General features: G+C 42.4%; 1 protein-coding gene across 4 annotated transcripts in view; it reads right to left on the bottom strand.

Moving 5' to 3' along the window:
• CFAP44 (cilia and flagella associated protein 44) overlaps positions 1–23,632 on the bottom strand; it is a 382,521-nt gene that overhangs the window by 141,280 nt on the left and 217,609 nt on the right. For all 4 annotated transcript variants that reach the window (XM_069202788.1, XM_069202786.1, XM_069202785.1 and 1 more), the window contains 5 exons: positions 23,399–23,498; positions 22,515–22,609; positions 13,281–13,490; positions 11,690–11,800; positions 9,876–10,028 (listed from right to left, as the gene is read on the bottom strand). In XM_069202788.1, the coding sequence (XP_069058889.1) occupies positions 9,876–10,028; positions 11,690–11,800; positions 13,281–13,490; positions 22,515–22,609; positions 23,399–23,498 (669 nt within the window). The remainder of the gene's footprint in view (positions 1–9,875; positions 10,029–11,689; positions 11,801–13,280; positions 13,491–22,514; positions 22,610–23,398; positions 23,499–23,632) is intronic.

The following is a 23,632-nucleotide window of genomic DNA, read 5'->3' on the forward strand; positions in this document are numbered from 1 at the left end:
TGATATGCAAAAGCCACATACTGATTTTTAAATAGGGCAACATGAACATTTAATGATAGCTAGTGAAGATAGCTATTTTTCAAGGTCATTTAACTAGGTCTGTGAAAAGTTATCAATAGTGTTGAGGCAACATTTAAATAATTAAGTTATTAATGGTGTCTCAACACGGATTTTAGAAAGTGTAGTTAAGCTTAAAGGAACTGCAGAAAGTACAAATTTAAAAATGTTGATCCCAGCCAGTGGTGCATAGTCTGTGCGAGAAAACATTTTTGTCCCAAGCTTTTAACTTCTTCTGCAAACAAAGTTACTCTGAACGTTTCCCAGGGACAGTCTACTCAAATGCTGCATTGCATTATGCGCCACAAATTAACAATACAGCCCAAGAATTACTATAATTCATTATTAGAATTTATGAGTAGCAGTCCATAAAACTGAAACAAAAGGTACATTTTCTTTAATTGCACATACTCATTTCAGAAAACAAAGAATTCTACGAAAGAACTAGAATGCTAACATTCAGTGCTAATATCAAAAGCAAACGTAAAACTGGCAGCCATGCTGCTGGTATAGGAACTGTAGAATTTACACCATCTCCTATGAACCAGTAAAGTAGCAACATTGAGGGGCTTATAATTGGTCTAACGGCACTGATTTCAAATCATGTTTCCTGATGATTTGAACCCTACTACTTCAAAGATAAGAAGAAAGATTTTAGTCATTTATGGCACCATGGAGTTTCAAATGAGCATCAGTTGTTACTGAGTTGGTCTTTACTTTACTTTGAAGGTATTATTTCTATGCTTATACATATATACAGTCACTGAAAAAAGCAGTGTTTAAACTTACGTTATAGTTAGGTGTTGCACACCCATCATGCACTGTTTATGACTTCACATATTACATCATGCATGACATGTTAAATTTCATCATTGCTGGCATGACTCATTAGAAATAAAGAACAATATTTTTCTAATTTCTTATGAGTACCACAGTCCCCAGGATAATATGTGACGTCACTAGCAGTGAACGATGTGGGAATAAATTACCTTAATTGGCTAAACTGTAACTGGTATATGGACACTCCCACCTGGACCCTAATCCTGCTGTGCAGAGTTCTATTAAGTGGAGAACTTCTAATAGTGGAAAAAAGGACCCCCTATGATTGTTTTTTTTTGTTTGTTTTCCCTGACGTGGAAAATTGTTTTTCCTGTGGAGAAATCCCTTTCCCTACAAACCCAGCAATCCTTGTGGAGTTCAATTTTCATTCCTACCACTGGTGTACATAAATTCCATTGTGGAAAGCAGAATTGGAGAAGTTTGTGAAAGCCAACAAACATACGTTTGCAAATTTCTGATGGCAAGCCCATTTTTCCACTCCTTGAATGATATTTACAGATACAAAGAACTCCACATTTGCGACAGAGATTTCTGTACACCTAAATGGGTTTACCCCTGCCAGGAATTCCTCTGTGAGTTGATAAATGGTTTGAGAAAGGCAGAAATAAGTCTAGTCTGATGAGAGTGGAAGCTTGAGTGCAATTTGGCACAAATTCAATCAGTTTTCTTTACTTTTCCTTGTTGGCTTAAAAAAAAAGAAAGATTGATAATACTATACAAACAGTTCATCATTATTATAAAAATTCATAACTCACACATTGAGAGGGAAGCTATACATTGTCCTCAAATATTGTCATATTTATTCAGCAAATTCATTCTTTCTTCCTCTTCATCTTGTTAGTCCACATTTCAAACTGAGGATGATCTCCATCTTTTCAGTCTTTTGTTATAATATGTCATGCAATTAACATAGAAATAAAAAGCAATTTCCTCAGTGGGTTTCTCCATAATGTCTAAATATTCAGAGCATCCCAATAGCACTAATGCACTTTTTGAACTTAAGTATAATCCAACAATGTTAATAGTACAAGTGAATATAAGTGAATAATGTATGTCAGATTTGCTGAAGGGCTGAACAAGTCAAAACATGTACCAATATCCTAGGGCACAGGTTCAAAATGTGAGTGTACTTGAAAGATACACTTCCCATTGTCCAATGCCTGTATATTTTGTCTTTGCAGAAAATAGAGTTTCTATAATACTGCAGGATTTCTCCAGCCCCATATTTGGTAGTTCACATAGCACTGCAAAAGTTTAATGTATGAACATCCAAACCATCCTCTATGGTTCTGTATTTTGTTGCTGATGTGGCCCCCATAAGGCTAAGTCCCTGTTGAAGAACCAATTGCCTATTTTACCCATATCTTCCAGCGGTATACCGGTCTTTCCTCTAGGTTGGTACATACGTTGATTAATGGTCTTTCTGTGTGTACATGAGATTTGCTTATTTGCATATGATAAGTATACAGGCAGTTCCAAGTGTGTTATCATACTAGTTTTTGTTTATGGAGTTCCGTTTTCAGAAATAACAAACCTGTGGGTATATTACCCATGAGTAAGTTTAGCAAGTAGGACTTGTTCCTGTAAGTCAAGTCAGATTTACAATAATGATTGCCAAGCAATAGTTCAGAAGTCCTGAAGTGTTAATACTCTTTTTCCTTGTGCCGAGTTAGCTTAGCTCTTATTCTAAGTTGTTTATATTCCACTGAAAGAAGGTAACTAGGCTCTCTATTTAAAAAAAAAAAAGGTTTTTGTATTAATTGCATGTCAAAGTAGAGAAGAGAAGCTGACATAGGCCCTCACTATGACCCTGGCGGGCGGGAGAGATGTGGCGGTAATATCGCCAATAGGCCGGTGGAAAAAAAATTGAATTATGGCCATGGCGCTTACCGCCATGGTCATCCGCTACTTCTCAACTCCGTCTGCCTGGGCGGTGACGACTGCTGGGCTGGAGACTTTGGTCTCCAGCCCGGCGGCCGTCACCAGACCGCCAGCAGTATCAGGACCCTGCATACCGCCATGGTTTTCAGGTGGTTTGGAACCACCACTAAGTCCAAGGTGGTCCTTCCTTGGCACTGATAGGGGTCTCCCCCAACCCCCTCCCCCACCCGAGTCCTCCCCCCACACCCCTGACCCCCCTACCACTCCCCAAAGGTGGCAGGACCCCCCTTACCCCCCACCCCGAACATACACCCCCTCTCCCCACTCCCTCCCCCAACATCAACATACACACCCCCCTACACGTACACTACAACAACACATACCCGCACACATGCAAACGGACATGCACACAGACCGACCTGCACACATTTCCCATACACACAGCACACCGCCCGCATGCATACACGCACTCACACACCCCCTCTACATACTCACACGCACACCCCCAAGCACGCACACAACACCCCCCACTCCCCTCCCCTAACGGACGATCACCTTACCTTGTCCGGTGATCCTCTGGGAGGGGACAGGATCCATGGGGGCTGCTCCGCCACCAGCACCCCGTCACCAGAACACCACCACACCGAATCCTGGGTTAGGATTCGTTGTGTGGTGTTCTGATGACAGGCAGTGGAGGAGGAGCAGCCTCCACTTCCCCGCCGACCGCCAGTATGGATGGAGGGCTGCCAGCAGTCATAATTCGCTACGCAGAAAACCGCCTGCACTGGCGGTCTTCAGCACAGCGGTACCTCGGCGGTCTATGTTTATTTTTATCAGTGATACTGTTCTTTTAAATGTCATTGGAAGTAGGTTCAATCTACTAGCAGACATTTAGGTTTTTGTGTGTGTTTTTTTTCTATTAAAAGGTGTGTAGTTCAGTTGTAGAGATCCTGATAGTTTTCAGAAATTGTTATACCCAAATATTTCTTGGGATCTTAATTATAATTATTTTGTACTGGACTAGGTAGATCTTCCTTCCTCAGTCTGTAAGTCTAGTAGAAACAGACGCATACATTCACAATTTGTGGACAATGAGCCACCATCTTAGAGGAAGCTTGGGTATCTACCCTTAGAAGGCTAAGACCAACATCTGCAGTGTATATTCAAGACCAGCATCAATCCAAGACTAGCATCAACAGAGTATATTCAAGACCAGTATCAATCCAAGGCCAGCGTCAATCCAAAACCAGCATCAACCTCGTATATTCAAGACCAGCATCAATCCAAGACTCGCGTCAATAGTGTATATTCAACACCAGCATCAATCCAAGACTGTTGTCAACAGTGTACATTAAAGAGAAGAATCAAAGGCTAACATCAACAGTGTATATTCAAGACAGCATCTATCCAACATCAGCAGCAACAGTGTACATTTAAGAACACATCAATCCAGGATGAGCATCGCCAATGTATGTTCAAGACCATCATCTATACAAGAACAGCGTCCACAGGGAATATTCAAGACCAGCATCAACAGTGTGTATTGTAGATATGGCTTCAGAGATGTCAAACATCAAGAATGCATGAACATGAGCCCAGCTGGAATGTTTCAGTATGCTAAAGTAGTGATGCAGGCCCCCATTCTTGAAAAACCTAGGTAGAATACGCTGTAAGTTACTAGAACTATGGCACAACTGGTGGATTCAGTATCTTTCAGCGTGTGCATGCATATGAACTTAATGTCTGAAAGAGTATTACATTTAAAATCCATAAGTATGCATTATTTTTAACACAAGTGTTTAAATTGAGTTTAAAAACCATGCACAAGCTGTTCTTTAAACTATAGGTAAAGGATGCCATGAACATTCCTTTCTTCTCATATAGAAAGAACTTCAAAACCGAGGCTGGTAGGATTCCCTCAGTTTTATAATGAAGGGTTGACTGGCCCTTTGGGAAGTGTGTGAAGTCCGCGTGTGGTTTCTCCCTCAGCCACACATGGGGGTAATCCTTCTCTACCCCCTTGATATTAAGCTTTTTGCAATTATTGATTCTCTCCACATGATTACACTCCTCTTTTAGGACCTAACCCAGCGTGTGCTACCACTGAGACAAAGCAGTACACAGTTGTTCACAGGTGTTTGCCTTCAGCACAGCTGCTTTCAGTGAGGCCCAATAACCACTGCTTTACTTGTAAAAGAATAGCTGCTGGGCCCAAAGATTCGATCAGAAGCCCACGGCCAGCACTACCGATTGTCAGGGGTGGCAAATACAAAGGCTGCATATTCTTGATTCCACTTCATGCCTCTTTATTCCACCACCAAACACTCCCTGCCTTTTTATCTCACTCTTTCATGTTCCTGCTTTACCCATTTGTCACTGCTTTTCCATCTTTCTTATTCTCCTTCATTCCCTTTTTGGTCTCTCACTCTGGGTCAAAGTCTGATGAGGAAATATAAGTTTTGGTTCCCAAAAATGAGTGCTGGTGTGCGACACCTGCGAGCAATGGCTCAAATTAAGCACTGCCCCTAGCACTGTGGTAGATATAGACCTTACATTTTTTATTTGCCTTTTTAGTACATATTTAGCTGTAAAATACCAATTATCAATGGGGTAATCTTCAATTTAAATAGAAGAGTTCAGTTTTCACTGAGGGCATATCTTGAAAAATGGCGTTTCATTTTCATTAAAGCTCTTCAGAAGAAATTATCATTGTGAGGACTAATGCACCTATTCTCCTTTAACCATCTATTGTTTGAAAAATGAGCCTTGTGAGAAAGTAGCCTCTTTCTAGCATGTTACCCCCACTTCTGGCCTGTTTGTGAGTGTGCGTCACTGTGTTTTTACTGTCTCACTGGGATCCTGCTAGCCAGGACCCCAGTGCTCATAGTTAAATCCCTATTTCTCAGTGTGTTTTGCCTGTCTCACTGGGATCCTACTTACCAAATTAGTCATTATAGTCTAGTGACTTCATATTCCAACTCCAATTGGCACACTGGACCCCCCCCTTATAAGTCCCTAGTATATGGTACCGAAGTACCCAGGGCATTGGGGTTCCAGGAGATCCTTATGGGCTGCAGAATTTCTTTTGCCACCCATAAGGAGCTCAGACAAACCTTTCTTCAGGACTGCCACTGCAGCCTGAGTGAAATAGTGCCCACACTATTTCACAGCCATTTTCACTGCACTTAATTAACTTATAAGTCACCTATATGTCTAACTTTCATTTACTGAAGGCTAGGTGCACTAGCAAAGGTGCCCCCATGCTGTCCAGGGCCACTTACCCAGACTGAGTGAGGGGACGCCATTACACGCGTGCACTACATATAGGCCAATACCTATATGTAGCTTCACAATGGTAACTCAAAATATGGCCATGTGGGGTGGGTGTCTAAGATCATGGAATTGCCCCCCCATTCCAAATCTGGTATTGGGAGGCCAATCCCATGCATCCTGGGGCTCCGCCCTGGACCCCCAGTACTGCCAAACCAGCTCTCTGAGGTTTGCACTGCAGCTGCAGCAGCTGCCACCTCACAGACAGGGTTCTGCCCTCCTGGGGTCTGAGCAGCCCAGTCACAGGAAGGCAGAAAAAAGCATTTTCTTTGGAAGGAGGGAGTTACACCCTCTCCCTTTGGAAATAGGTGTTTACAGGCTTGGGAGGGGTAGCCTCCCCGAGCCTCTGGAAATGCTTTGAAGGATACAGATAGTGCCCTCCTTGCATAAGCCAGTCTACACCGGTTCAGGGACCCCCAGTCCCTGCTCTGGCGGGAAACTGGACAAAGAAAAGGTGAGTGACCACTCCCCTGTCCATCACCACCCCAGGGGTGGTGCCCAGAGCTCCTCCAGTGTGTCCCTGGTGTTAGCCATCTTGTTTTCAAAGGTGTGGGGACACCCTGGAGATCTCTGAGTAGCCAGTGCCAGCAGGTGACGTCAGAGACCCTTCCTGATAGGTGCATACCTGGGTAGGTAGCCAATCCTCCTCTCAGGGATATTTAGGGTCTCTCCTGTGGGTGTCTCTTCAGGTTCAGCTTGCAATACTCCTCCAGGAATCCTCTGCATCCTCTGCTTCAGCTTCTTACAGTCGGTTCAATCGCACACTGCTCCATGAACCGCTGTAACTCCAACAAAGTATACAGGATGATTCCTGTGACCTGCAACTTCATCTCCAGTCGGCAACTGCAACAGTTTCCAAGGTGTGCACGCTCTGAAAACTCCCTGTCTTCACCCTGCACCAGAAGAACTGAAGGAATCTCCTGTGGAGTGACAGAATCACTTCCCTGCTCCTGCAGGCACCTTCTGCGACGACTACCAGTTCTCTGGGACGCCTCTCCTGATGACGAGCATGCTCCTTGGAACACAGGTGGTGGACCAACATGACCTAGACTGTCCTAAGGTCCAGCTGTCCAACTTTGGCGGAGGTAAGAGCTTGCCTTCCCTGTTGGGAGCACCCTCTGCCTCTTCAGAAGGAGTTGAGGCCCCCCCCAGGTCCCTCCTGGGTGCAGGCAGCGCCATTTTGACGCAATCCGCAACCTTGCTTGAACCAAGGCTTGTTGGACGAATCCAGAGACGCAAAGAGCCTGAAGCCAACATCTTGACGTGGGACATTTCCTGCATCATGCAGGAACCAGCAGCCATCTTCTCTGGTACTCTTCTACAGACTTCTTCCAACCGGAGAATCCTCTTTTGCACCATCTTCTAGGTTGGCAGGGGCACCTGTCCTTCCTGGAATCTTCTGTGACATCTGGACTTGGTCTCCTCTCTTCACAGGTCTTCAGGTCCAGGAATCTACCATTTGTTGATTGAGGTCTTGCTTGGCTCTAGCAATATCTCTTATCACGACTTGTAGTGTGTCCTGAGGAAACTTTCAGTACTTTACTCCTACTTTCCTGGCTCGGGGGAGGGGGGGTATTTTATTTACCTTTGTTGTTTTCTTACACTCCCAGCACCCCTCTACACACTACACTTGCCTATGGGGGAATTCATGATTCGCATTCCACTTTCTTAGTATATGGTTTGTGTTGCCCCTAAGCCTATTGCATTCTATTGTATTTTCTACTGTTTGCACTATTCTATGACTATTTACTTACCTGATTTTGGTTCTCTAGTGTATATATTGTGTATAATACTTACTTCCAGAAGGAGTATTGTCTCCAAGATATTTTTGGCCTTGTGTCACTAAAATAAAGTACCTGTAGTTTTGGTAACTCTGAGTATTGTATTTTATTGTGTATAAGTACTGTGTAACTATAGTGGTATTGCAGGAGCTTTGCATGTCTCCAAGTTCAGCCTAAGCTGCTCTGCTACAGTTACCTCTAGACAGCCTAAGCTGCTAGAACACTGCCTAAACTTCACTAATAAGGGATAAATGGACCTGTTATTAGGTGTAAGTACCATAGGTACCCACTACAAACCAGGCAACCCTCCTACAAGTCACTGGCTCAGCTCTACAAGGTTTGTTTTGACACCCACACGTGACACAAGTGAACTTAGTCCAATGAACCAGCAGTGAATGTGAAAGACAGGTTATTGTAACCCCGCAGAACCCCACCCAATATAACAACGGTGGGTCACTTACAGAGAGCAGTGGTATTGCAAACAATCACTCATTAACGATCTACACACTCAAGATCACTAGAAACGGAATATGTATTCAACATAATAATTTTAAAATAGTTATTTGAAACTACTGGGATCTAGTGCAAGTAATATTGGTAACATCTCAGAAGATAATAACAAGCAGCTAAGCTTTTCAATAACAGTGAAAACAGGGAAAAAATTTAACATCACAATTTACAGCCCTTATACTCTTACTGTGCTATCTCTAAGCGCTATGCTAGTTCTAGTAGATGAATAAATATTAAGCCTGAGTTTCAGAGGTGATGCGCATTCCTGGACAACAGGATCTTTTGTCTGTTTGGAATAGCTTGTCAGCTATTAGAAGTACGGCCAAGAGCTAGAAGATTGTGTATACGAGAGAACACAATCTTAGCACCAGTTTGTGAAGGCAGAATGGAATGCTTTGCAGAGCTTTGGGGAGTCTTGGTTGATGCTCTTTCGGTCGGGATGGAATCTGGAGCCATGCTCATCTAGAGAAGCTTCTCTCCTAACCAAGTGGTCAAGTAACTGTCCTTATAAATTGAATCTTATCCGAGATTGAAATTTCAGCCATAAATTGAGGAATGTCTGACGTACATTATGTGCGTCCCAGATGTTTCTTTATGGGCATATCAGGAAAGAGGACGTCAATTCAGACTACACTATCTTGGTTACATGCTGAGATGCATTTTTAATCAACCTTGCCATGGTGGAAAATATACATTTGACCCAGACAAATGTTGCTTCGTTCGTTGCATCTGTGCCATTGATCGAAGGGCTAGACGCTTTCGCAGTTCTTAGAAAGATAAGGTCATTTGTATCTAATAGCAGTCATGAAAATGGTTCTGCATAAATCGGGAAGGATGGAGACTGCCGTTGTTTGAGAGAGAGAAGAAGACGACCTCCACTAGTCAAGATGGAGCCAAGGCCTACCTAGGCAAACAAGCTGGATGGGCTAACTAAAATGGAAACTATAGCTAGAATGAAATGTGCCGTGTACGTGTTTCAGAACCTACAACTAAAAGAAAGGAGCTCAAAAGCAAGTGATTAAAATAAGAGAATTATCAAGGGAAACAGGCATAAGATTTATGACATGGCTAAAATAAGTTCTAAGCTAAAGAGTTACTAAATTGTCTCGGAATGTGTTGTTGATTGATCTTGCTCATTATACAATTACAGAATAAAAGTACATGCCAGAAACATGCATTTGACGAGATAGCAATCAATCACTTGTTACATGTTCATTAACATATGTTTACAAACTTAAATGATAAAGAGGTCTCTGCACTGGAAAACATGACACTTGCAGCACTTGTATTTCAATCATCTTCCCCATCACCCTCCTGATCAGCAGTGGCAGGAAGGACAGATGCATGCTGAATTAGTTCAGTTAAGCTTGACTGTACATGTAGGTATGTGATGTGGCAATCCTGAACGTCTGGTACAAATCTGGCTCTCCTGGACCTACGATGGACATCCCGGCAGCGTAGATCCTACTTACGTACCTGGATCTTGGATTTAACGCTGCGGAATCTGAAGTGCCGTAGTTGCAGATCCTGGATCTCATAGGTTGATACTGGAACTTGCGCCTCAACACTTGGAGCGGCCACTTGGACGGCATATCCATTCCCACAGAGCACCAGCAACGTGCTGTCCTCCTAAGGAAGGGCAAGTCAAACACACATTAGGAGTAGTTGCTATCCTGCTAGATGGAGGCAACAAAGGGAGAAACCTCATGAGCAGGGACTAAGTCAAAGTAAACAGACGACAACATTGACTATTTAGCTTTTCCTCTTGCCATGTAAATGTCAGTCAAAGAGCAAGTCGTCAAGTGCTCACCTGAACCCTATGTTCACTGCCCCTTCAATACTACCTCTGTGCGTTCAGAGATGTATCAATCAACACTGGGCACTGCCTTGCTCTTGGTAGCACTGCCATCTAATCAGCTCTAAGGAGCCTTCAACGTGGACTTGCAATGTCCCTGAAACTGCTATTGGAACCAATTGCCCCTGAAACTGAAGCATGCTATTGGTTTAATGCAAACATTGATTAGCCAAAAGGGGTTCTGGTGCAAGTAAATTAAAGCACCTACTTCGATTTTACACTGATGTGCCCATATTCTGATCAGGTATCAATAAATGAATGCAGATTAAAACTCCTGTAACACCGTACCCCTCATACAGCAATCAAAACTTATAATTCAGAAATAGACAAATGAAAGTTGAACAAGTAAGGGCAAAGTCAATATTATTCAGCTTGTTAGGTATGCTGGCCTTGATAATGCTAACAGCATCGGTAAAAAGTTAAATGTTTTGTACCAATGCTGCACAAAGTCAGCAAAAAACTTATAGAAAAAAAGTGTGATAACATGGGTGCTGTAGCCAGTCAGGTCACTCCATAGGCATATGAATGTGTCACCACGCACGTGCGCACTTAGAAAATGGCATGGGTGGCATTTATTATTGAATGATCCAACATGGCAGATGTACCTAAGATTGCGTAAGTGCTTTAAGGAATTTTTAACGCAGCAGAGTGTCATAGCACTTGAAATCTGTTGGTCCCTCCAGAAACAAATGCACCAAATAAAATAGAAATGCCTGTGAGGGGTTGAGGAGCAAAGGGAGACGGGCAGATAAACTCAAATAAAGCCCAGTGGGGGAAGAAGGGGTAAAGCAGCTCACGTGGGTGAGAGCAACATAAAGAGTGGGAGAGAGTCTAGAGAAGCAGGCGAAATAGACAGAAGCACAAGAGGTTGAGAGGTTGAGAGCAACACAGAGAGTGGGGGAGAGCAAATGAGAGAGACAGCACAATAAAAGGTGAGGGCAACGTGGAGCAAATGTGGGGATGACAGGTTTTTGCAAAAGGGAAGCAGCACACAAGGGAGAGAGCTAGAAAACACATGCACTCTCATGGACTGCTGAAAAACAAAAAAGAAACAGTAGCTCCCTACATGTGAGCAGTGGAGGATACACGCCATCCAATCAAAAGAACGGTAAAGAGACTTTGCTTCAGGGGATAGACAAAGAGAATGGAAAAGCAAGCTATCAAATAAGATTCAAGCAATCAGAGTGACATTAAAGGCAACCAATGGTAAGCAATGGGCGGGCACTAAAGGTAAAATGAAGACAAGTGAGAGTGAGACAATTGTTTTCTTTGGTACCATGTAACTAAAGGAGTATAGCCCCCTTGCACATAGCCAGAGGTCCCCCTACAGAAGTTCATCTGCAGTAACCATGCATTAACCTATCAGTATTGGAGAATCTCTTGCACAAATCGTTGGAAGAATACTTGAATTATGGCAGAAGCATCTAATACTCACATGAGAAGTCGGTGACCACTGGAGCTGCCTCACAGGTCCTGGAACGCGGATGAAGCCAATTGGCTCATATTTGTCTCCTGTGGCAAAGAAGAAGACTGTTTTGTCTTCACTCTGAAAATTAAACAAAGATTTGTATGAAAATGTATGATTTGTTCAGTGAGTGGCTAAATATGTAGAAAAGTATAGTGTTTCCTAAAATGCCATGCAGTGTGTAAGAACTTTTTTGAGGTTTCTGGCACTGTCTGGGGTTATCCTTTCGATACCCAAATTACAGTTTTTGAGCACTTGACTCTGCTGAGGTCAATTAGTTAAGACTTTGGTGGTGATATGAGCTGAATAGTATATAATAAGTAAATAACAAACAATAAACTAAATGTTCAAATAATGCTAGATGTTCAAATGATAGTGCTTTGTTTGCAGAAAGTTACATAAAGAGAGGAGTTAAATCTTCAATACACCCAAGGACCAGCAGTGGTCTGACCCCAAATGTTTACTGATTTTTATATGAGAGGCAGTAGGTTTTCCAATTCCATTACAGCCAAAGGCAAATGTTAAATTATGGGTAGAGCTCCTAAGCCCTTGAATGTAATTAGGGTTTTTCAGGTCCAGTACTTGCATGCAATCACAGGTTATGGAACACACATGCTAGATTATAGATTACAATGTACAAGATTGCCATTACACCTCTGATGTTAGTTTAAGTCAAAGTTGATGGATTCACAGAAACGTGATCAAGAGATCCTTTCACCCACAAATCTGCAGACTTAGGGGAACATCCCTTTGGAAGTGAAATCTTAGGCATACATAAACAATAGGGATGTTTTACGACTTGGGACATTATAGACATTAGGGCAACATTCAAAATACCTGTGATATAACCTGGAGCCCTACAATGGAAACTTCACCGCTATGAGGAAAATCGTTTGGGATCTGATGACAAAAAGAACTCACGGGGCAAAAACTACAAAGAAAATGCCTAACTTCCTGGCTCCTGCCAATCCCTGCTTTCATCAAGGGCCTGATTACAACTTTGGAGGAGGTGTTAATCCGTCCCAAGATATACCACCAGCCGTATTACGAGTTCCATAGGATATAATGGACTCATAATACACCTGGTGGTATATCCGTCACATTTGGGACGGATTAACACCTTCCTCCAAAGTTGTAATCAGGCCCAAAGTCCATTATGAATTATGAAAAACAAAACACCCTGTTTGCTACTACGTCTTACAGAGCTCTTGATCCCCTTTAAATATATGTTTAAAATACATTTAGATATTCCATCATTCGTCACTTCCCCAAACGTCTCTTCCTCTGTTTTAATATAATTAAGTAAAGCCTTGCATTAACCAACTATATACACATACAGCTGTGATGCCACAATGCTGTCCCAGTCTTCTATATCCAAGCAGAGGTCGACTGACATCACCCTGGTCTTTGATGTAGCTATGATGCCATTTTGATAAACAATTATTTGGGGAGACCAAATGGTTCCCAAAGGCACCTCAGCATTGCTTATTAACAGATAAAATATTAACTTGGTCCAAGACTAGCTCAGTAAACTTCAAGGAAACAATAATAAATGCAGTACTCCTGTTGCAAGCAGCTCTCCATTCCGATCATATGCCAGGGCAGTCACTGGGGCAACATGGGGCTTGAAAGCCTGCTTCAGACGCATCTCCGCTTCTCCTGTATTGGTGCGGCCTGCGACGATTGTGAGCCCCTTGGGGTTGTACACTTCCAAGAGACGCACAACTCCATCCTCGAAGCCCACAGTAAACATTCCTCCTTTGGGGTTGACCTAGAAGAGAAGAGGGTTTTAGAAGATACATAGCAATGCAGAAGAAGGGAGCATCTTGAATTTGAGATAGTACTATCCAGCTCTGTAAGCACACGAGGAAGAGAATACTGGCAAACAGAGGGCAATTACACGGCTTTGCTAAGTATCAAAATTTTGATTAACCAGAGTAATTGCTTTCAATGCCATCAGCACAAAGGCCAAGTAGTCAATGCCATGGATTAGGCACAGAACCTGAAACACATTGAGAAGAAGCAGTGCTCATGTTGACAAAACAGATTAAGTTCTGGGTTGGATTTTTTATGGGGATAAACGGAACCCTAATTCTGTACTGCAGGATTCTTATCATTTACTGCTCAAAGTCTGAGAAAGTCAAGATTTGAATCTTTGGAACTGCAGGGATGTGGAATTTATTAAAATATCTACTTGTCCAGGGGACAGGTTGCTTCTCAAATCTACTTGTCCTGTAAAAAGATCTACTTGTCCCTTTGGTGCCATGTAGTGTGGCGACAAATTATGGCAGCAATCTCACTATGTAAGAGCTCTGATAATAGCCTCTCTGATTATGCCAGGGCTACTAACATAGTAGTGCTTGAATACTTGCAGTTTCAATCCCTACTGTAGCACTTTCCTTATTTTGCCACCTTTCTGCAGATCTGCATACTGGGGCTGGAGGAAGCAGTAAGCAATAGTTCCAGGGCTGGAATGCCTTTGAGTCTGCAAACCTACTAACCTGCATGTTTTAAAGATTTTCACCAGCTTCTCTATTCTAATATTTTCCCATAATAAGAAAGGTTGGACATTTACTCCTGAAAATGGCAGAATTAGAACTTCTTCCAGGGTTGGGAAGAAAGTGACTGGAGGGAAAATGAACTTGCAAATGCTCAATAGATTTTCACATGAGCAAATCTACACATCGTATTTACCCATGCTAAAATACAGTTCACAAATATTTTATAGGGGTACGACATATACCATGGGTGCACTTTTGTGACTTTTTTTAAGAATTTGGGGCCACATGTAGTTAGGTTCAGATTTGCGACCCGCAATTTGCGAGTCGCAAATCCGAATGTAGGATGGTGTCCCTGACACCATCTGTGATTCGCAAGGGCTTTGGAAATGCCCACCTCATGAATAATCATTAGGTGGGTCGCAATTTGCGACCCCCTTGCGAATGGCGGCCCTCACAGGGATGGTGGCCTGCTGGAGACAGCACACCACCATGCCTGTGACTGCTTTTCAATAAAGCATTTTTTTTTTTTTGTAATGCAGCCCGTTTTCCTTAAAGGAAAACGAGATGCATTACAAAAACGAAAAATGAAACGTTTTCATTTTCGTTTCATTTTTTCAGAGCAGGCAGTGGTCCAGAGGACCACTGCCTGCTCTGAAAAAATGGTTATAGTGACATTCACAATAGGGAAGAGGTCCCATGGGGACCCCTTCCCTTTTGCTAAAGTGTTAGCACCCATTTGAAATGGGTGCAAACTGCGATTGGTTTGCGCCCGCGTTCGCGGTCACAAAACAATCCTACATTGCCCTGTGAGTCGCAATTAGGAAGGGAACACCCCTTCCTAATTGCGACTCGCAAACCTGTTTTGCGATTCGGTAACCAGGTTACTGAATCGCAAAACTGGGTTTGTGCATCGCAATGTGCTTTTTGCACGTCGCAAACAGCGAAAGTCGCTGTTTGCGACATGCAAAAAGCTACCTACATGTGGGTCTTGGTCCCTAATTAGGTCTGGTGTTAACAAAGACATTGGGCCTGATTACGATTCCGGCGGGCGGCGGAGGCCGCCCGCCAGAATTCCGCCCTCCATAATACCTTTCCGCGGTCAGAAGACCGCGGAGGGTATTATGAGTTTTTCCCTGGGCTGGCGGGCGGTCTCCAAAAGACCGCCCGCCAGCCCAGGGAAAAACTCCCTTCCCACGAGGATGCCGGCTCATAATAGAGCCGGCGGAGTGGGAAGGTGCGACGGGTGCTGTTGCACCCGTCGCGTATTTCACTGTCTGCAAGGCAGACAGTGAAATACATTTTGGGGCACTCTTACGGGGGCCCCGCGACTCCCCCTCCCGCCATCCGGTTCCCGGCGGGAGAACCGCCAGGAACTGGATGGCGGGAGGGGGAGTCGGAATCCCCAAGCCGGCGCAGCTTGGAGGATTCCTTGGGGGCAGCGGGAAACCGGCGGGAGACCGCCGGTTTTCCTTCTCTGACCGCGGCTAAGCCGCCGCGGTCAGAATGCCCCGCGGGGCACCGCCGGCCTGTCGGCGGTGCCACCGCGTCCCGCGGCCCTGGCGGAAGTAATCCGCCAGGGTCGTAATGACCACCATTGTGTTTTTATTAAACTTCTATTTCTCTCTCTTTCGGCTGGCTTTACTGTGAGTGATCGCATTCTGCTCTTCCACAAGGAGCATATTGGCACACAAAGTAGTTTTGTTCAGTGTCAGGAACTACAGTGGCAATCCGTGACGTAACAAAACTGGAGGGTGCCCCTTTGCAAAGAACATGGAGGAGCCGCCTCTCCAGACTCACTCAGAGCAGGTGCTGTGCTGAAGGGGCCCCCTGGAGGGCGGCTGCGGGGCCTTTGTTATGCCACTGGTGGCACCGTGTGCTTTTAGAGTTCTAAAACTTTTTGGGGGGTTTTTGCCAGTGTTTGTTACAATGTTGAGGGCCTGGTAGCTCCCACAACAATAAAGTGTTACAAAAGCCATGTCAAAACAAGAAACGCATTGATGAAACTAAAAGACTTATAAAAATATGTCAGATCAGTCAGTGTTTGTTTATTTTCATGCTTCCCATAATCGTGTTGAAAATGGTTACACTGATTTTCCATTAGAAATATTTTTGGGAAATACAAGCATGCATCAACACATTTTACTAAATGACACTTCATTTGCATCTAATCAGAGAGCATTCTGGGAGCATTATACTTAGCCTCATAGGCTAAACTTTAAACATGTGTATACACGTTTTTTTTTGTTTGTACTGGAACCAACGTCAGTAGTGAAGTGTGACCTTAAAACATTTATTTACAGCACTCACCCTAATAATGAAGGCTTTCAAATAATGAACCATAAATACAAGTTCGAACAGCATTATCTTTTGGAAACACATTACCTCAACTGCAGAGAGTTCCACTCTCTGTAAACAGGCAGCCAAAGAGTTTGTGCTGCAGAGGGTTGGGCCTACTTGTCCCAAGGACAAAGTAAACATAAAAACTTGTTGCCCTTGACCCCAAACAAGATGTCCCGGGCATCAGGCTATAGGAATTCCACATCCCTGAACTGCTAATACTGGAGGACTGCACCCCTACATACTCCCATTCCTTCTGTCTTTTCTTTCCTTTCCTTGCCTTCAATCCCTTATGCCAATTAGTCTTCTCATAAGTCATACGATTCCTTATTGTTCCTCTTCTCTATAAATCATTCATCCAAAACATCTAACTCTTTAGCAAATGTTTTCCCCGGTTACTCCAATTACCCTTCAACTTGTCAAGTCAGTCACCACATGACATGCGTTATCTCTTTCTTACCTATGCCATTACCCACTCTCATTCCTCAACTACGGCTGGTCCTGGACACCTTACTTTATCTCTTTCGCATTTGTGGAGCATCATTGCCTCTGCTACTTCAGACCCTCTATCAATCTTTTACCAGGTGACAAACTCCTCAAAGTTTGTCCCCTGAGCTACTCTATCATTTCACACTCTCTGCTTCTCCCCTCATGCACACAGCCCTACCCGTCACCTTTTGAAACGACAAGCACATTGATGCAGTAATATTTCCACAAAATCAGTCTTTCTATATATTGCATTTGCTTCTATTTTTCACAGTACAAAAAAAATAACAAAAATGCTTATCACCCGTGAAAGGAGTTCACCAGTGTTGTTGTCTTCCAGACAATTTCTTTCCTGGCAGATGTACCCTTCAGTAACAATGGAAAGCCTAAACTTCTTTGAAGAATTTAACCTTTTGGGATCTATCATGGTTCCAATTGTTGTAAGAAGTTTTCACTGAGGCTTCATAAACTCATCCACACCCCACCACCATATAAGATTCTATATTCTATATGTAAAATCTTTAACCACACAGTTTCGTGAGAGCTGCATGGCCCACCTGAGCTTATGCCCTGAATTCAGATTAGATAATATTTAAAGACATGAAATCTGTCCTTCAATTAGCAGTCTTACAAATCTTAACAAAAGACCTTGCACTAGCCGGTAGCCCTGCCCCATAGTATAGCAAACACTCACTCATACCAAAGGAAACAGATACAAATGTAATGCGCCAGTCCCAGACACATTGTTCAATCCATCAAGCTGTCCAATGCTAGCAATTGATTTTTAACATTACGGATAAAGTTGTCAAGTTCTTTCCATGGGACAGAAACTCTCTGGTCCAAAGAAGAACCCAAGGTCTCTCTTTTTGCATCAATATTTATCTACTTGATGGAACGGCTTTTGAAAGAAAGCAGGAAGAGAAATCAAAAATGTGATTTGAAAACAGGAATCGACTTTGGAGATAAAAACCTGTTGAGTCCTCAGACAGCCTTGTCACTTTGGAAAAAATTAAGGCTTGTCAGCTGAAATAGCCAGAATAATGGGCATGGTCCTAACAGATAATAAAGCCATAACAAAGTCTACTTGATGAACAAAAATTAAGTAACTTCATTAATGCTGGCTCTGATGGATACTGAAACAAACCTAGTCAAAGAAAGGCTGTATGACAAAATATTGAACATGGGAATATTGCGGTAAAAAAATATTGTTGTAAAAATATCAAGAACAAAAGCAACAAATGTATACTTTAAAGTGCAAAACGATTGACTACCAAAATATTGTGGCCCAAATGATCAACACTGTATTATTATTTAATTGTAATTCACATTATTTAAATTTAAAACAAAAGTTACATTATTTTAAAAAAATAATATCTAAAAAAAGAAATACTTAGCATAAAAATAACACGCTGTGATGCTATTAATTGTGTTTGACCAATGACTTTGTGTTTCACCACTGCGCATATTAGCTGCTCAATGTTAACCAGTAGCACATTACATGTTGTGTTCAGTTTAGCTGCCTATTGGCTTTGACATGGCATTAGCCATTACATTCTGTAATCAGTTTAGCTGCCTATTGGCTTTAACATGGAGTTAGCCATTACATTCTGTATTCAGTTTAGCTGCCTATTGGCTTTGACATGACATTAGACATTATATTTGCTATTTAGGTTAGCTGCCTTTTGGCTTTAACATGGGGTTAGACATTGCAGATGAGCTGTGTTTTTCCAAGCTGTGTTTTTCTACAAGATGGACCAAGCTGTTTTCTTCACACCAGACCTTAGCTGATAAGAGCACGTAGATTTTGTGTTTACCTCGCAATCCAGTCTGAGAGCGAGTGAGCTCAGGAGAATTGGCCTCTCTCCAAGGTTCTTCGGCTCTCACACTGAGTTTGCTTTTAAGGATGACTCTGGGCTACAGAGAGGTAGATGGAATCTGCTTTGACTTCAGACAGGGGCTAGACGTCAATTGCCTGTCTCCCGTTTGGGTAGAAAATCTCTTTCTCGCAGTTGACCGGAGTCATCAACTTGCAGACCCCAGAAAGATGAAACTGAGCTATAGGCCCTACGGTGATGAATTTGGACTTTTATGCTTTGCTTTCAAGTTATGCTATGATATAATCACCTATATTTGCTGTGTACATTGCAACTGAGAAGTACTTTGATATATTTTGCTTTCATTGCTGCGACTACTTTTGAACGTGTGCTTCCAATCTACTAATTTTGTCTCTCAGGAACCTCGTGGTGGAGAATTAATAACAGTAAATGTCTTCTTTAAACTCAGAAGTGCATTTCAGAGAGGTTCCGTAAGCTCGGTTATGAGATAAGAGGGAAAGCAGAACACACGCAAATGTGCACAACCTCAGGATCTATATTGATGCAAATCTATCCTTGGGGGCCCAGGTACCTAAAGTGTCCTGCACCTACGTATGGCAAATCAGGCTGTTAAAAAAAATCCCTTCTTTTATCACCATGGAACATCATTTCTTTGTAATGAATATGCCCATTCAGTAGGGGCTAGACGATGGCTTCTCTGTCTTGGCAGTCAGGATATCTTGATGAAAATATTATGGATGGTTCAAAATGGGATTGCATGACTCATTAGTGGCACAAGGAGAAGTGATCATATCACTCCTATTGTGAAGTCCTTACGTTGTCGTGGGTTAATTTTAGCGTTTTGCTTGGGCACATTTATTTTAGCTTCGGGCCTGCGACCTGTGCCCTTGTACCTAGCTCATTTAATTTATTACTTTTTATTATTATAGCATGGCTTCATTTTAGTGGTAATGTTTTATTATTTTTATCAGCTGCTATTCCACACAGGAATTGTTTCGTTCTGTGCTCTGCTGAAGGCAGTATATGATTATCTACCAAGTATCACCTTGTCCAAAAATATGAAGTCCACCTTACATAGAAAAGACGCATTATCACGTTAGGCCAGTTCGCAGAACACAACACGTTTTGTTATGAAAACACCACACTGGCAAAGTAAAGTTAGAGGGTACATTTCAGCCACCCATCTTACGTTGTACCATTTCGTCACAGCTCTGTTGAACTTGGCCTCGTCTCTCCAGCCACTTGGGAGGACTGCCAGCAGATCACAGGCAAACCTTGCTTATTATTCAGGTATGGGGCTGTGGCTTCCTTGCAGGGACTGTATGGGCACAGAAGGGCTATCACTGCTTTGTTCTGATTTTGTGTAGATGCTAGAAGTGTAGATAGGGATTTTAGATACACTGATTTGCCAGGATGCTGGGACCCTTTATCTGTTTCACGGTCACAATGATAATTGTATTGTATTTCATTTTCCTAATAATCACAACTTTCCTGAGGAGTCAGAGTGTCATGCGTCAGTCTGCAACAAATCACCTTTACTTTCTAGGTTTAGGTGAGGTGCTTCTAGCTAGCCCCGAAAGTTAGGCCGACAGTCTCCAGGCGGTGTAGGATTAACTAAGTCCCCCACACGCAGTGGTGCTGCCGCCCAACACCAGCAGTCTTACCCCAATAGTAAGAATCATACCAGAACATTAGCTCCTTGTTCGAAAGCATGCCTTATATAAAGGCACTTGCTATTGGACATGGGATAATGCATAACATTCCTCAGACTTTATGACAGTTAAATTTACTCTATCAGCAATAATGTTCCTTGTGATCACCATGCCTTTGACTCTTGCAAGTCCTGAAGACTAAAACTGTAACTTTAGGTGACAGAGCTTTCTCTGTTACAGCAGCTCAGGCCTGAAATATTTCCCCCTCCAAACTACGCAACTGCCCCCATCATCAACTCTTTTGTAAGAAAGTAAAACATTCTGTTTTTGGTAACTAACTAGTTAGTTGCAAAGTTTTACTCCATTCTCTCGGTCTGGTAATTTTTATCTTTATCACAACTAGTTGTGTTGGGTTTATCTACAGCACCAAGAAGCTATGGTCTATGATGTATATTATAACACATAATATAACATAACATTCATGCTTTGGGGAAATAGTAAATTATGTTGGATTTGGTGTTTTTTTATGAAGGCTGGGTGTCATTGAATCTGCTCAATTCAGGCACCAAATTCAAGAAATGTGGAATGAAAAGAGGATGTTGGCTCTAAATGTGCATTTTAGAAATAAGAAATTATGGACTAGTGCAGTGTTTCCCAGACTGTGGGTTGCGATCCACTGGTGGGTCATGAGCGGATGTTTGGTGGTCCGGGAAACTCCAAGCAAGAATAAAGATGCTTTTAAATTCTGTGTTTATCTTTTCACATTTGCATGGTTCAACAACAGAGGTCATATGTAAGACTTCTGATAAGCTCCTTGTTGTTTTAAAAAGTGGGTTGTAATTCTGAACAGTTTAGGAACCATTGGACTAGTATGTCTCCAAAACCTATTGCCCTGGGTGTGGAAATGCCAGCAAGCTAACCTTTTCCTTTTATTTGTTTCAGAATTGCCCATATTGGCTGTTAACTCTATGGCTTAGTTCTGATGGCTATAGGTGATCTAATATGTCTCCTTTCTATTCATATGAACCAGCAATCATTAATGTTGGTGCCCTAAATCCACTGGCTACTTTTAGATACACCCAAGGCAGGCAAGAGTTTAGGTCACGGAGACAATGTAAGCCAGGTTCTGATAACCTGTAGCTGCTCTAGTTCTATTGTTGTGTTATCTCCTTCCACTCTAACTCTCCTATAAAGGTGAAGGGGATTTATTTATGAAGCCTGGTTGATGCTCTACTGCAGAACAAAGGAAGGATGGAATATTGTGATTTCTGTGGTGGACAGGTGGGAAGTGTTTGTGCCTTTGGGGAAAGCTAGAGCCAAGAGATATACTCTGCTGCTACCAAAAAAAGCTGATAGACTTGATGCAGTCCTGTGGGTGAGCCATCATTTTTTGTTTGTTGTGCTGGTATCTCTCTCTGGTCATATTAATCATTAGTGTGTTTGGTAAATTCTGAAACAATATCTGCAACCGCACCTCTATTGCAAAAACCAAATGGTTCTCAATTACATTCTTTCGAATAGCTACTAAATACAAAATGTCCTAGTACAGCAGTTTATTGTGCTTCACAATTCAGAGATTAACATTTAGCAATAAGTATCTCATGTCTCCTCAACATGAGAATTCATCATAGTATAAAACAATGAAGGGCCTGATTTAGAGTTTGGCAGAGGGGGTTAGTCCATCACAAATGTGACAGATATCCCGTCAGCCATATTACAAATCCTTTGAAGTCTATGGGACTTGTAATATGGTGATATCAATATTATACTGTGGTGAGAGGTGGTCACTTCACGGTACAAGCACCTATATTATGAAAAACTAGCCATTTAAGAAGTGAGTCAAGCTTGTGCTATTTGTGCTCATTGATATGTAGATGTCCGCTAACACCATAAAAGCTTCAAGGTATCGGGCACTCCTAATACTCCTAATACAAATGCCATTAAATAAATGCACTCAGAAGCTGAAGTGAAAGACCATGCCTACCATGCGAGGGGCCCAGATGAGGGACGTCCCTCCTTGCTTGAACTTCATGTCCACCAGTGGGCATTTCCCAAGGATGTCATAGATCCGCACTGAGCCTGCAAGATAATCACACCAGGAACAAAGCTGAGTATTTGGATCAGTAAAATACTTGTTTGACACAACCCATCTCCTTTCATATGAGAACCAACTTTCATAATCTCAGAGTTGCATGTCTTGCAAATCAGAGATACAAAACCCACAATATTTCTTGAGATTTATTATTGGTACGGATCAGCTCTGATGTAGACAACTCTTTCTCAAACTCTTTCTCAAGCTCCCTTTCTTTAACTCTCCACTCCCCGTTATGGTGTGAGCAGATTACTATTATGGATCCCTGAAATAGGCCTTCAGGACATCCCACAACGCAAACAAGCCTGACACAGAACTTTTGTTAATTGTTAAAAACAAATGAATATCTTTACCGATCTAGTTATGGAGTCCTTCTCTTTTAAAAGAGACTTTTTGCTGCCTCGAAATCATCTCATGTGATTTTGGTTGACAATCCGCATATAGTAATACAGTGCTAAATATGCAAAACCTCTGCATTAAAAGAATGGAACTTAGTATATGGACAGAAAAAAACATTACATTTTTCATTATTTTTCCACAAAGCAATATTTTCAATCACAATACTCTGCAAAGTGCTCCAATGCAATATTTTTCATGCTTAAAGATTACTGCATGTTAACTAATTTAGTGCAACATCTTGGAGGAAAAAGGCTCTAAAACCAGGTGCCACATGGCAAAAGATCCACCTGCTCCCCTTATAGGCACAATGCAAAAGACAGGAAAACTGCCACCTTTTCAGTGCACTCATTTTTTGACGGTATCCATTCATTACTTACAATCAAGAGCAGTGGTGGCCACCAGGTGAGTGGTCGGAGAGGCATCCAACCCCTCAATCTTTCCCGAATGGTAAGAAAAGAGACACTCTGGATCCTGGGTCTTCAGGAAAGGAAACAATGAATGCATTATGACAAGGATTGGGGTGTAGTTACAAGAAGTCAACTTATAAATTGTGTATCGGTTACTTGCAGATCGACAGACCTAAGGGGTCTCAGGACACTCAGACTTCCTTT

Source organism: Pleurodeles waltl, chromosome 8, assembly GCF_031143425.1.
Source record: "Pleurodeles waltl isolate 20211129_DDA chromosome 8, aPleWal1.hap1.20221129, whole genome shotgun sequence".
NCBI lineage: Eukaryota > Metazoa > Chordata > Amphibia > Caudata > Salamandridae > Pleurodeles > Pleurodeles waltl.